We start from the raw sequence: 14,131 nt of genomic DNA, 5'->3' as shown, positions 1-14,131 counted from the left end.
ACACTCCCCTGGAGGTTGTTAGGGGTCTCTCTGTGCCAGGACAGCCCTCAGGACTTTCTGCGCATCCCCAGGCAGCTCACAGTCCCAGGAGAGAATCAGAGGAGGACAAGAAAAACATGTGGCAGGGATCAGAGGTCTATCTCCCCTCCTTGAGGATGACACAGGGTCCTGTGTAGGGCTATTCCCTGACCCTCCTGGGTGGGGTTGGGGGGTGCTCGATAAAGCTTTCTGAACCCATGCAGTTGAGGTGTGGTCTCATGGACCTGTTCAGCAGGCCTTCTAGGTGCTGACAGAGCAGAGAACACTTAATAACATAACATCCGATGCCTACTGTTATTATCCCATTTTACAGATGGGAAACCGAGGCCCAGAAAGGCTATGCAGTGGCTAAGGCAGGAGAGGAAACCGGGCCCCTGGGTCCTAGGGCCACCATCCTTGACCACCACACCACACACCACTGTGTGAGTCGCCTGCTGTGGTCTGAGCCCCAGTCTGGCTCACTTCTGGGTCCCAGCACCCCTGTGGCCTGCGTTGGCTTGAAGGGATTGAGGGATCGGGACAAAGGCAGTGGGCATCCCACTCGTAGATCTCGGGGTCTACGGGGGTCTTCTCGGCATTCAAGGCCCCCGCAGACCCGAAGGGAGCGGCTAGAGCCCGGGAGCCAGAGTTCTCAGGTCTGGGCGCCCCAAGGCCCCGCGGGGAGCCGGTGGGGGAGGGAGGGGTCCCCGCGTAGCCCCGTCCGGACCCCGCACGCTTCCCACCACCCCCGCCCCGTGCCCTCAGGCCCCGGCCCCGCGCCCCCGCCGCCGCCCCCCTCCAGCTCCCGCCGCCACTCGCGGCGGCCCGACCGGTGCCCCGGAGGGGGACCCGGCCCCGCCCGCGGGCGGGAGGAGCGAGGCGCGGGGAGGGAGCGCGCCCACACCCCGCCCCCGCCCCCGGAGCCAGCCCGCGGAGCCCGCGGCCAGGGCGGCGCAGACCGGCCCAGCCACTCGCCGGGGCTGCGCGCCGGGACGCGCCCGCCACCGCCCCTGCCGCGGCGTCCGCCCCCCGGCCCCGGCCCCGGCCCCCGGGCTCGCCGAGAGAAGGTAACCGCGCCGCCGGGGGGGCGTGGACGCCGGCGGGGGGCTGCACCCTCCCAGGCGCCCGGGGCCGGGCCGGGGGCGGGGGCGGCCAGCCTGCGACGGCGCCCCGGGTGCGCGCGGAGCGGCGCGGGGTCCCTCCAAGTTTGGGGACGGGGCTTCGCGCGGCCCCGGCGGGCGCAGAGCTGCGGCGGCGAGCGGAGCGCGGACGCGGGAGGAGGGGGCGAGCGGGGGCCGTCTACGCTCCTTCCTGCCCCCCGAGAGGAAGGGAAGGCAGGGGAGGGGGCGATGGGCCGGAATGTCGGGCCCCTCGGCGAGGCCGGCGCGGAGAGCGGGAAGTGGGGGGCGGGAGGGCCCGCTGGGGAGAGGGACCAGGCACCCTGCCCCCTCCCCACCCGCCGCATTCCTGGCCGAGCGGCGGATGAGGTCATCCCGTCCGGTTCCCCTCGGGCCACGGCAGCCGGCTGTCCCCTGCCCCCGCCGATCGACCCTCCCCAGGCTAACCCCCTGCCTCCCGGAGGGAATGTTTTATGGCCAGAGTCTTTCCGGGACCTCCAGTCCGGACGGGCCTCGGGATTGTCCAGTCCTTGCCTCAACCCTGCTAGACCCGCATGGAAGCCCGAAGCCCATTTTCTAGACGGTAAAACTGAGGCCTAGAGGAACGCTCCCCCCCCCGCCCCCCCGCCGGAGGCCGCGCCAAACGCGTTTCGGGGACTGGAACCCAGGAACCGGGGGACACTTGGTCCGTGGCCACCTCCTCCCGGATTGGGGGGCTTCGGCTCTACCTTGGAGTGGTGGACCAAGAGGCGCCTCTCCCGCTCTTTCCTCTTACTCCCCCAGGACCCCCGGCTCTCCCTCTCCCAACCCCTTCAGAGCCGGGCAACAGGGCCCCCCCTGCGACGGCAGACGGCTTGCTGCCCCTCTCTGGCCGCCGGGTGCGCATCTCTCCACCTGGAGGTGGGGGTGGGGGCTCCCGGGGATGCGAGAGGCCCCGGGCAGTTAACCTTTTATGCCAGGGCCAGAGCAGCCCTGAGCCAGGCAGGGCCCCGCTGTCCAGCGGTACCGGTGGTGTTACCCAGCTGGACACACCAGTGGGGAGGGGGCTGTGCGCGTGTGCGTGGCCTCCCGATGGCAGGTGGTGCCCGCGTCGGCACGCAGGCCCGCGGGTGAACCCCAGATGAGTGCCAGGGTGCCCCAGTCCAGCCTCTCCCAACCCCGGGGTGGGGGGGGGGGCGGGGACAGGCCCCTGCCTCCACCGCCCCACACGCGCCTCCACAGCGGCCCCTGTCGGCCTCTCCTAAAGCAGGGTCCCTGCATGCGGCCTCAAACCTCGTCCGTGAGGTCATTGCCACCATTGAGTAACCTCCTGGGAGGGGCGCAGCCTGACTGTCCTCTGTAGGCTCACTAGCAGGACCCCGAGGCTGCCCAGTGACCACTCTTGCGCAGGTCTCTGAATCCACACAGCTGAGTCTCCTGCCTCGCAGGCCTGCCCTTTTCTGGAGCTCAGCAGCTGGGCATTGCCTCCTCTAACAACTCTCCGCGGGCCCCTGTGGTCCTACCCCTCCTCTGGCATTTACTAGTGATGGTCACAGTAGCCCGGTGGGGTTCCCAGCCACACCACTTTTTAGCTCTGTGACTTGGGGCAAGTCAGTCCCCTTTCCATGCCTTACTTTTTTCACCTGTAAAATGGGTGTAAGCGTAACAGGTAGTAATCCTGGGCTGGTGAGGGGAGGTAGGCCTTGCACCAGGACGCCTGGAACCCTTCTTCCCCTGGGGCACCGCTGATCACCAACAATAATACCCTGCAGTCAGCAGCAGGTGCCACAGAGCTGCAGCCAAGGGTGCACCGAATGAGAGATGTTAGTACTGGGGTGTTGGATTTGAACTGGGGCTGCCCTGTTCCGGGACCTGGGGCTTTGGGTACAGCACCTTCCACTCTTACAGCAACTCCGGGAAAGGACCAGCTTTCCATGTTCTTATTTTCCACGTGGGAAAATAGGTCCCTGGTAGCAATGCTCTGCCTGCCCTTGGTCCCACCACCTCTCCATTGGCAGGGTCTCTCTATTGCAGTGGGCAAGGTGGAGGGATAGGGAGAGACTTTTTTAGAGGTACCCAGAGGCATTTGGGAGGTGGGAGCATCACAGGATTGGGGCAGAAGCTGGTCTCACAAGTCAAAGTGGCCATGGGGGTTCTGGGGGGCCAGAGTCCCTTGTGCAGAGTAAAGAGTGGCTACTTCGAGGTGGGGGCTGGGAGAGAGGTGGGTGTAGCAACAAGGCAGACACAGTGACACCTCGCATGATATTTCAGGGTAACACCTCCAATTTCTCCCCAATTCTCCCCAATTTCTCCCCCTCCTGCTCAGAAATTCCTCCCTAATCTCTGCTAAGCAAGGAAACCTGGCCCAAGCCATGCACCTGCCAGGTAACCTTGGCCAAGTCCCTTCCCTCTGAACCTTGGCTCTCTGTATAAAAATGGGCTAACCCCTCTTCTTTGCGGGGCTGCTGGAGTCAGACGACATCATGTAATGGTTGGCGGAGCGCTTCAGCAAACATTCCACGAGGACTTCTTGGTGTGGGGGTGCCAAGGAAAGGGATGATTCAGACACCCCCCCCAGAGGGGGAGGAGTTAGGGTTGGGGGAGGATCAGATGGTGGGAAGGGAAGAGAATGTCATCAGAGAACAAAGCAAGCTTTGTTTTATTGCTTTCTTTGTTTTTATCTTGTTATTTAACCTATTTTGAATTTCAAATAACATTCAAAGGGCCTACTGAGATTTTTATGCTTGGAGGTGGCAGCGAAATTTAAAAAAAAAAAAGAGTTGAGGCACAGATCTAGGTGTTCTTGTTAGGGATTATTATCAACTTTTATCAGCTGAGGTCCCAGGCCAGTGCAGGTACTTGACTTGCTCAAGGTCACCTGGTGAAGCTTTTTAATCCCCCACCCCCACCCTCACCTACCTGCCGTCACTTGAAAGCTAGCAAGGGGTGATCCTGTGGCAGGAAGGTCATCACAAAGATGTCCTGCGATTGAACCCCCGTTGATTTGGCACTTGCCACGCACATGGGGAGTCCAAGCTGGGTGCCAGGAGCAGGGGAAGACGGGACCATTCAGACGGCTGCCCCACCTTCGCGGTGTGTGGCCAATCTGGGGAAACAAGACTGGGCTCCAGGAGCCAGTTGAAGGCCACGTGAGTCAGAGGCTCTGAGTTCAAGTATTGACTAGCTCTCCTGAGGTGACCTTGAGCAAACTTGGGCCCTCTCTGGGCCACAGGAGAACCGGAGATCAGACCACAGAGTCACAAGTGTCGTCCAGACTGCGCTTTCTATGGTACTAGAAGGGATGGGTCAGACGGAGAGAAGCTTAGAGGAGGTGGGCGCTGGGGAGGAGGCCGGCAGATCGGGAGGGGGGAGGGAGTGGGCGAGGAATAGCTTTTGGCACCAACTGAGCTTTTTCCAAAACCTCTTCCCTGACAACAAGGCTCCTCCATCAATTTGAAAAACTATAGTAAAGATCTCTCCCGCGGGCCTTCTCAGAGCCTTGAATATGCTCAGGCATGCAGTAGGCAGCTGGGAAAAGCCACTTCTGACCACAGGATCCTTTTTCCAGGAAACACCTTAAAGGCAGAGGGTTCTGAGGAACCTCTGTGCAGGCTGTTTACACAGCAGCTCACAAAGCCTGTGGCAGGGCGCCTCCTCCCTCCTGGCCTCTCTGAGTGGAGGACAATTTAACCCACAGAGAAGGGAGGCCATTTGCTCAAACTGGCAGCAGAAGAGACTGTAGCTTGGGGCTCAGGGGCTCTGGGTTTGGGGATCGGGGGTTTCTGCTTCGCCGTTTTGACCCTGTAGCCGCAAACGAGTCACCTCAGGCCTCAGTTTCTCTAAAATAGTGTCTCCCTCAGGGCTGTCGCGTGGGTTACGTAAATGACAGATAACTTAATTGGCACTTAGTAGGTGCTTCACGGACAGTCTCGGTATGAAGACCATTAAGCGTGCTGCTTACTGATACACACCTCGAGTGTCCAGCTCGGTGGGTTATTCTGTGCCCACACCCAGCAGTCCCTGCTCCTGCTCCGGGGCAGCCACGATTCCGACTTTATCAGTGTTGTTTCCTTTGCCTGCGGCTAAACATCCGGTGCCCAGGATTATACAGCCTGTCCTCCTGTGCACCCGCTCAGCATCTTGGTGGTGGTCCCCACCTCTGTCTGGGGGTGGAACCGCCTGTTCTCTTGAGCTGTGATTTGGATCCAGGATCCCCCGGGCCCACCATCATTTTCTTCCTTTCTTTCAGGTCCCTACCCCCAGGGCTGTCCACACTCAAGGCACATCTCATACCCTCTCTGTTCTTGGACAGATCACCTACAGCGGCTGCTACGGGGAGCCAGGCCCCAGGGAGAGACCAGCCATGGGCCTTCCACAGCCTCAGCATCTGGGGGTGACACCTTAGGAGCACCAGCGGGCAGCCCCTGCCCACTGCCCCTCCGCGGGGAAGACCCCCAGGGGCGCATGGACCAGCAGCCGTGAAGAGCCAGAGCCAATGCCGGGCCCCCAGGGGGGCGGAGGAGCCCCTGCCATGAGCCTGGGCAAGCTCTCACCAGTGGGCTGGGTGTCCAGCTCACACGGGAAGAGGCGGCTGACGGCAGATATGATCAGCCCCCCGCTCGGGGACTTCCGCCACACCATGCACGTGGGCCGTGGCGGGGATGTCTTCGGCGACACCTCCTTTCTCAGCAACCACGGTGGCAGCTCGGGGGGCACTCATCGCTCACCCCGCAGCTTCCTGGCCAAGAAGCTACAGCAGGTGCGGAGAGTAGGGGCGCCGCCCCGGCGGATGGCCTCCCCGCCGGCGCCCTCCCCTGCTCCACCGGCCATCTCCCCGATCATCAAGAACGCCATCTCCCTGCCCCAGCTCAACCAGGCCGCCTACGACAGCCTCTTGGTGAGCAAGTTCACCTTTGACCACAGCCCTGCCACTTCCACGGATGGCCGCTCCAATTACGGTGAGGGTCTGGGCCAGCTGCTCATTTTGTAGGGGCTGGGGTCCAGAGGGTTCGATCGTCAGCCTCGCTTCCAAGTGAGCTCTCTTCCCCACATTACTCTGGTCTTACCATGTAGGTCAGGCCCAAGCCCCAAACCGTGGATGGGGTGGGGGTCAAGGGGTGCAAAACCTCACCCCAAAGCATGCTAAGGTTGAGAGGTAAGGAGATGGGGTTTGAGCTCTACCTGCCTCTAACTTGCCTCCCTGTGTCTGGGTCCCCTGGCTGAGCCGGCTCTTCCTCTCCCATCCCCTTCAACGGAAGCAGCCCCCTAAGGTCAGAATGACAGGGTGGAGACGCTGGGAGTCTGGGCTCTGGATGAAAATCCTGATTCTTCCTGATTTCTTTTTTTTTTTTTTTTTTTTTTTTTTTTATTTATGATAGTCACACAGAGAGAAAGAGAGAGAGAGAGAGAGAGAGAGAGAGGCAGAGACATAGGCAGAGGGAGAAGCAGGCTCCATGCACCGGGAGCCCGATGTGGGATTCGATCCCAGGTCTCCAGGATCACGCCCTGGGCCAAAGGCAGGCGCCAAACCGCTGCGCCACCCAGGGATCCCTTCTTCCTGATTTCTAACAAGCTGACTGACCTCCTGAAGATCAAACGCTGGCCTGTACAATGGGTCCGTTAGGGTCATTGCTAAGACTCAGGGTTGTGATATGCGTATGAGGTGTGGCCCAGAGTCGCACAGAGTAGGTGCCCAGGACAGAGGAGCTAGCTGTTGCTGCGTTGTTATTTGAACAGAAGTTCCCGTGACCTGACAAATTCAGAAAAACCACTCACGTGGACAGAATCCAGAGGCCGTTCCTGCTGTGGTGGGAGTGACAGGTGCCACCTTGGCGCTGCTGGACAGCTCACCTGGGCACCGGGGCCCTGCTGCCACCTGGTGGCCATTCCCGCCCGCGGCTTTGCCCCACTGCCCCGGCTTCCTCCCGAGCTCCGCCTCCCACCCCCGCTGCTCTGATAGATCCCCACCCTGGGCTGCTCCACAGTAACCACGCGGGGCCTCGGCCATGGTTGTCCTGGAGCAGAGGGCGACCAGACGTCCTTTGCGGGGCATCTGCCTGTCCTTTGTGATTTCTGTGCAGTCAGACCCTGGACCCTCCCCATGCCCCCAAACCAGCCCACACACTGTGGGTTCATCTGCAACCCCCGGCCACTGTCATGGAAGGGGACCAGGGACCATGACCATCAGTTGGGACGGAGAGTCAGAAGGCTTGAGCTCCAGGCTTGGCTCCACCCCTTCAGACTCTGACCCTGGGCCAGCCTTTCCCCTTGTCCCAAACTGAGTCTTACTTTCTTCATCTGCAAAATGGGAATGAGGACCATGTCCCACTTTCCACTTCTAGACTTGATAGGAAGATCCCATGAGAGACTCCAGGGTTTGCTATATTTGAAAGATGGGACAAACTGAGGCCCGACGTGCTAGAGGCCACATAACAAGCTAGTGTTGGTCCTGGCTCTCCCCTTCCCAATTCCTGGTCAGGGACCCCAGCTATGACCCTGCTCCCCATTTCTCTTCTAGGCCTGGACTCTGGGTTCTGCACTATCTCCCGCGTGCCTCGCCAGGAAAAGCCTCGTGACCGAGACCATGATAGTACCTTCCCTTCTGAGCCTGAGCTTCGCCGCTCTGACTCCCTCCTGTCCTTCCGCCTGGACCTCGACCTTGGGCCATCTCTCCTCAGTGAGCTGCTGGGGGTCATGAGCCTTTCAGAAGCCTCTGCAGCTGACACCCCAACCCCTGCCACAAGCCCCCCAGCCCCTGCCCCAAGCCCCCCAGCCCGTGCCCCAAGCTCCCCAGCTCCTGCCACAAGCCCCCCAGCCCCTGCTACAAGAACCCCAGCCCCTGCTGCAAGAACCCCAGCGCTTACCTCAAGACCCCCAGCCCCTGCCTCAAGTCCCCAACCCCGTGGACGCTGCCCCAATGGGGTAACTGCTGGGCTGTTGGCTGAGGTGAGGGCCAGCCCAGTGGAAGATTATCCCCGTGCACCTGCTGACATGGCCCCTGGCAGGCACTGGGGAGCAGGCTGGGGGGACAGCCAGGGCAGCTCCTGGCGGGAGCTGCAGGGGGTGCTGCCCCAGGCTCGGGCTTCTTGGGACAGCCTGGATGAAGAGTGGGGGCAGGCAGGCAGCAGGGCCCCCGTGCCCAGCACAGTGCAAGCAAACACCTTTGAGTTTGCTGATGCTGAGGAGGATGATGAAGTCAAGGTGTGAGTGGCTGGCCAGGGGCTCAGGACCCTGCTGAGCTCAGGGCACCACCTAGGAACAGCCCAGGTGCAGAGTCAGCACCTGATATGTAGGTCCTACCCATGATAGATGGGAGAACCCAGTTGCCCCCCCAAGCCCCTCCACACCTCTGCAGGACAGATGGGAAGGAGGCCAGAGGAGAGACCAGACCTGTTCTGGGACCTGGGTGTTCCCATGGGCCCTGCTGGATTGTCTTGCCTAGCCCCCTACTCGCCCACCCCCATACCCCCACCACTCTGGACCCAGGGCCATTCCTTAAGCCCCCTCCCAACCCTGTGCCACCGCCACTGGTTAGAGGGCCCAGCCTTACAGTACAGCCTTTGTGCTGGAAAAAACTGTCCTGGGGAGGGGGGTGCATACCACACAGGGCCTTTGTCTCCTCTCCTGAAGGGACTGCCTGCCCCAGCTCATCCTAGAGCTGCCCCCAGGAAGGTCCCTGCTACATCCCCAAGAGCCCTAGTCCCTGCCAAGGCTGCTTCCCCGATATTCCAACCCTGAGCCCTGACTTATCCCAGAAGTCTCAGAGAAAAGTCAGGTGTGACCTCACAGGGGGAGGAGTCTCACCATCCTGTGCTCCCCAGACCTGCTTCTGGGTCCCAATTAAAAAAACTTTTTGATAAAAGGTGTCCTGCAAGATGCTTGGGGACCTGGGAGATCACGGTTAGCTCCACCTGCTTCAACAGCCTCGCATGCATGGGGAAAACCAAAGAATCACACCATGCCCCCAACCCGTGCCCCTCTCCCCACTGAGGGGAGAGGCCCAGGCAGGGGGTAATGAATAACCAGGCTGGAATGAATGTTCCAGCGATAAGAGGCCCAGGTGGGAGCCTTATCTCCAGTTCCTGGAACAGCCCCTGGCCCAGGTGCCTGGAAGTAGTGCCTGCCCCGTAATCCCATAGGGCAGTTTGGCGCTTGCCGTGGTGATAATCGGGGACAAGGAGGCAGCAGCGGTGCTTAGAGGTGTCAGGGAGCATGTCCAAACTGCCACCTCGCAGTCCTATGACCTTGTGCCTCAGTTTCCTTCTCTGTACCATGAGGATGCTGGGAGTGTTACAATGTGTGGAAAACAGAAAGACTGAAAAAAAAAAAAAGAAAGAAAGAAAACAGACTGGCCAAAGGCGGATTCTTTTGTTTATTCTTAGTCTTAGAGGAGGAGAGTAGGGTTCCAGGGGCAGGGCTGCTGGTAGGGAAACAGAAGCCAGCGGCTGCTGATCCTGTGTGACGGGGTAAAAGCTCAGGACAGGGAATCTGCACCAGGGAGGGGGTCTTTCACCCCCCTGAGGTGCTACCTGCTTATTCTATCTTGAAGGAGGAGACCTTCAGCCCGCCCTGCACGCCCAGGTAGCTCAGGTGGCTGTGGCCCAGCCTGTTGGGAAAGGTCAACTGGTGCCCATCTGGCAGCTTCACCTTGAATCCGTCATTCTCAAAGGTCACGGAGAACTGTGGTTAGGAGGGAGGGTGTCAGGGAGGCAGGAGGCCCCAGACATGAGCCCAGGCATGGGAGACTCCCGGGGTCTCCATCAGGGCCAGCGCTCATCAAGGCCAGGGTGCCCTACCAACTGGGCTCTCTCCCTTTTGACATCCTCCTCAGGCACCTTTCCCCTTTGACCTCACCTTGACCTCTGACCCTGGGCTGAAGCACATGTGCTTATCCCGTTGCTCCTGCCCCCAGTTGCCATCCCGTGAGTTGCAGACGATGACGGATTCGTGGAAGCGTGGGTTGAAATGCAGGTTCACTTTATCTGACCCCTGGCCCAGATTAATCACAAACCTGTAGGGCAAAGGGGTAACGAGTAAGGAGTGGGGGCCGTTCCTGGGTAGAACTGCTTGGGTGGCAGGGTCTTGGTTGACAACAAGCTGAAAGAATCACGAAAGAAAGGTGTTAATTGAGGCCTGTGCCTGAAAAGGGAGGTGACAGCCTGGTCAGGCTTTGCAGGGGAGTACCACATTCTATTTGTCACCTGGCCTAAAGCTCTCAACAGGAGGGTAACTGATAGGGACAATCTCAGGGATCAGGGGTACCTATCCTGGGGGAGAGAACTGCTGTCCTTAGGTATCTACTGAGTTGGGTCATATTAGGTGGTGAGCTCCCTGTCACTACAGGTATTCAATCAGGGGTTGTGTGACTTCTTGACAGGATGAGTACAGCCTGAGACCGTCAAGGTCCCTGAGAGTAGGACATTCTGAGTCATGAATGGGGGATCCGCCTTCTGTGGGAGGGCTCAGACCAGCAGTGTCATAAATGTCTTTAAACTTGAGGAACCCAAGTAGGAGAAAGGGGTGGGTGGCTTTGTTCTTGGCTCCTACCCCCTCCCTACATCAGTCTGCCCCTCCTCAACCCAAAGTTAATGGATATCAGTCCCCAAAAATTCTACAACCGCTGAGCACACAGGGGAGGCTGGTGCTGGGCTGCGTGTAACGCAGAGGGTGAGCGGAGGGTGAGCCCTGTCCCTTCTAGCAGAGGTGATCCAAATGAGGCCACTTGGCGCCCCTTGGTGGCTGTCTCTGGTGTAACGTGTGTGAAAGGCTGGCCTCAGCCCGCTCAGCTGGGTAATGGTGGGGGGGCTTTCAGTAGAGACGCCTGACCCACAGAGAGCTGGGCCAAGTTCCAGGGGCTTCCCCAACTGCCCCTTCAGTGTCTTTGGGGGCCACAGAGTTGAGCATATAGCATGAGCTGGGAAATTTTGAGGGTCCCCAAACAGCTTCAGACAAGAAGGCAGGCCCCTAGCAGGAGGAGAGCCAGTGGGGGCGTGGGTGAGTGTGAGACACAGCAAAGATGTAAAAAAAAAGGCCCCTTTGGCCTGAGGTCGCTCTCCTCTGTGACCATCTCACAGGGCAGCCCCGCCTGCCTCCACCTTCCGGGCCTGTTCCAGGCCTGTGGACGGCTTCCCTACCCCATCTCCCCTTGCTCACCCATCAGCATCACCAGCAATCTTGCCCTTAATCTTCAGGGTTGCCCCCAACTTCATGTCCATGTTCGTAACCTCAAATTTCCCCTGTGCCAACAGAGAGACATTCCATGATACGTTCATCGCGCCCGCGCCCAGAGCCCTTCTGCCGGTGGCACCCATTCACAAGCACCATCTCCCAGGGCTGCAGGTCACACTCGCCCTCTGCACGCTCGAGGGCACTGAGCTGGGAGGAGATCCCCCATCATTAATACAAGAGATTTGGACGGGGTGGTCTATGGAGAAGGGGAAAGTGGGTCGGGAAAGTCTCTGGGTTGCAGAGCTCCCCCTGAGAGGCAGAGGGTGGCGACAGCATTGTCCCTGCCACAGGTGACCCTGCCAGGGGCACTCCCATCCTGCGTCTTGTCTGTACCGGCTTGAATGGTGTCTCCCAAAAAGTCACATCCACCCAACACCTGTGGATGTGCCCTATCTGGAGATAGGGTCTTTGCAAATGTAATCAAGTTAAGATTTGTTTAGGGCGGGCCCTAAATCCAATATGACTGGTGTCCTTATAAGAAAAGGGAAAAGTGGACCCAGAAACACAGATACACAGAGGAGAAGGTACCTATGAGGACAGAGGCAGAGAGGAGAGCTGGGCAGCTATAGCCAAGCACTGCCACGGACTGCCCACGACCACCAGAAGCTGGAAGAGCCAACAAAGGATCCGCCAACCTTCTAAGGAAGCATGGCCTACTGACCCTCATGTTCAGACCTCTAGCCTCCTAAACTGTGAGAGAATGAATGTGTTACAGCAGCCACGGGAAACTAAGACACCTTAATCCTCAGATGCCATATGTGATCCAGTTCCACAAAATGCAGGAGACTGAGGCCCAGAGACGGGGAGTGACTTGTCTGAAGCCACACAGCCAGTCATGAGAGAGCCAGATTTTAAGTCAGAGAATCAGGGATCACAAAGAGGATCCACTCAAACTCCTGCAGTTTACAGATTGTGACCTTGGGCAACTTCCTCCCCCAGCCTCAGTGTCTTCATCTTTATGAAGCTCAGGAGAGGGGCACTTGGGTGGCTCAGTTGGTTAAGTGTCTGCCTTTGGCTTCGGCCATGATCCCAGGGTCCTGGGATCGAGCCCCATCAGGCTCCCTACTCAGTGGGGAGTCTGCTTCTCCCTCTGTCTCTCCTGCTTGTGCACACACATCCACTCTCTCTCGCTCACTCAAATAACTAAAATCTGTAAAAAAAAAAAAAAAGCTCAATAGGTGTTGACAATTATTATTACTCCTATTATTACTATTACAAACAAGGAACCGAGTCCAGAGAGGGGAAGCGATAGGTTCGGGCCCCCGCAGCAGGGTGGTGGGAGAGACAGAGAGAGAGAGAAGAGAACATCTATCCTAGAGGGAGGGGGAGGCGGTCTGTCCAACTTTGTTGCTATATATATAGGGAAACTGAGGCCCAGAGAAGGGCAGTGACACTTTTCTCCAGCGCCTCCCCCCACCCCTGCCAAGCCACCTACTCAGGCAAAGATGTGGGGAATGGGGAGGTGGCCAGTAGGGAGGCCAGCATCCTTACCGACATGGTGGCAGCTCCTGACCGCAGCTCTCCGAGGCTCCTGGAGGCCTGGGCTCAGGATCGCAAGTCACAGCCCAGTTTATCTTCTAGAATATTACACATTAACTCCTCCAGGCCATAAATGGGGACTTTGGTCCCTTCTACCAGGATGTCTCTCCACTGGCATCTCCCAGGACCCAGAATGAACAGATAGGAGGCTCCACACTCGGGGCGCACCCAGCCCCACCCAGAGCATCCTCCCGACTTCCCTGCACCCAGCTTCCTGCCTCCAGCTCCTCTGCACCCCATCCCCTGCCCAGCCCAGTCTGGCTGGGGATGAGGCCAGATGGGTGTCAGCACGAACACCCTGTGAGCTTGGCAAGCCGCCCTGGTCCTGAGCCCCGCTTCCTCATCTGCAAACAGAGAGACTTGCCCTGTAAAAAAAAAAAAAAAAAAAAAAACTTGAAGCTTCTCATTTTCTGTGATGTCAAGATTCATTCTGAGAGCCCTTTTGTCTTGCTTTTTCCCCTCGTGCCATGACTTTTCTGATCCTATGGGTAAGTTTAAAAGCAATACGTGGTGGATTCAGGGAAAACATCTAGAAGAATCTATAACAAACTGTTAAAATCAGGGAAGGAAGGAGTAGGATTGAGGTGAAGGCAGACTGGGGATTGATTGATTGATTGATTGATTGATTGATTTTTAATTCTTTTTTTTCCAGACTGGGGATTTAAATGCTTCGCTCCTCTTTCGTAACTGACAGGCTCACGCAGGCAGTTCAAAATCCTCAGTAAGAAAAAAGTAAGAAAAGGGGGCACCTGGGTGGCTCAGTGGTAGAGCAGCTGCCTTTGGCTCAGGGCATGATCCTGGAGTCCTGGGATCGAGTTCCTCATCGGGCTCCTCACAGGGAGCCTGCTTCTCCCTCTGTTCGTGTCTCTGCCTCTCTCTCTGTGTCTCTCATCAATAAATAAATAATTTTTTTTGAAAAAATATAAAAATAAAATAAATAAAAATTTTTGAATAGGAAAAAAGTGCAGCAGTCCAGGTGGCTCAGCCATTTAATGCCACCTTCAGCCCAGGGCCCAATCCTAGAGACCTGGGATCGAGTCCCACATCGGGCTCCCTGCATGGAGCCTGCTTCTCTCTCTGCTTGTGTCTCTGCCTCTCTCTCTCTCTCTCTCTCTCTCTCTCTCTCTCTTTCTCTGTGTGTGTCTCTCATGAATAAATAAATAAAATCTTTGGGAAAAAAAAAAGTAAGAAATGAAGCAAGAGCTCCTAACCCTACCACCAGAAGGGAACATGCTTACTCTCCTGGCCCG

General features: G+C 58.2%; 2 protein-coding genes across 3 annotated transcripts; one reads left to right on the top strand and one right to left on the bottom strand.

Annotated features, from left to right (window-relative positions):
* The first annotated feature begins 948 nt into the window (after positions 1-948).
* CDC42EP1 (CDC42 effector protein 1) lies at positions 949-8,976 on the top strand. 2 transcript variants are annotated; one of them, XM_041755084.1, is made up of 3 exons: positions 949-1,085; positions 5,428-6,073; positions 7,633-8,976. In XM_041755084.1, exons 2-3 carry the CDS (start codon positions 5,611-5,613, stop codon positions 8,319-8,321), a joined length of 1,152 nt encoding a protein of 383 aa, XP_041611018.1. In that variant the 5' UTR covers positions 949-1,085; positions 5,428-5,610; the 3' UTR covers positions 8,322-8,976. The 2 variants fall into 2 exon arrangements, with proteins under 2 accessions (XP_041611018.1, XP_041611017.1); XM_041755083.1 differs by having other exon boundaries at positions 5,365-6,073.
* Positions 8,977-9,472: 496 nt separating this feature from the next.
* Positions 9,473-12,910, bottom strand: LGALS2 (galectin 2). Its single transcript, XM_041755085.1, has 4 exons — positions 12,834-12,910; positions 11,268-11,350; positions 9,969-10,125; positions 9,473-9,794 (listed from the first exon to the last, which is right to left on the bottom strand). Exons 1-4 carry the CDS (start codon positions 12,837-12,839, stop codon positions 9,648-9,650), a joined length of 393 nt encoding a protein of 130 aa, XP_041611019.1. The 5' UTR covers positions 12,840-12,910; the 3' UTR covers positions 9,473-9,647.
* Positions 12,911-14,131: the final 1,221 nt, after the last annotated feature.

The sequence above is a fragment of the Vulpes lagopus genome, chromosome 5 (genome assembly GCF_018345385.1).
Source record: "Vulpes lagopus strain Blue_001 chromosome 5, ASM1834538v1, whole genome shotgun sequence".
Taxonomy (NCBI): Eukaryota; Metazoa; Chordata; class Mammalia; order Carnivora; family Canidae; genus Vulpes; species Vulpes lagopus.
This window is presented reverse-complemented; position numbering and strand designations above follow the sequence as displayed.

Excerpts from the sequence above, each read along its gene's own strand:
- CDC42EP1 (XM_041755084.1), top strand. The coding sequence starts at position 5,611 with ATGCCGGGCCCCCAGGGGGGCGGAGGAGCCCCTGCCATGAGCCTGGGC. Across the intron at positions 6,074-7,632 it reads GGATGGCCGCTCCAATTACG|GCCTGGACTCTGGGTTCTGC; the intron begins GTGAGGGTCTGG and ends TTTCTCTTCTAG.
- LGALS2 (XM_041755085.1), bottom strand. Across the intron at positions 10,126-11,267 it reads ATTGCTGGTGATGCTGATGG|GTTTGTGATTAATCTGGGCC; the intron begins GTGAGCAAGGGG and ends TTTGCCCTACAG. Across the intron at positions 9,795-9,968 it reads GCCCAGGGTCAGAGGTCAAG|TTCTCCGTGACCTTTGAGAA; the intron begins GTGAGGTCAAAG and ends TCCTAACCACAG.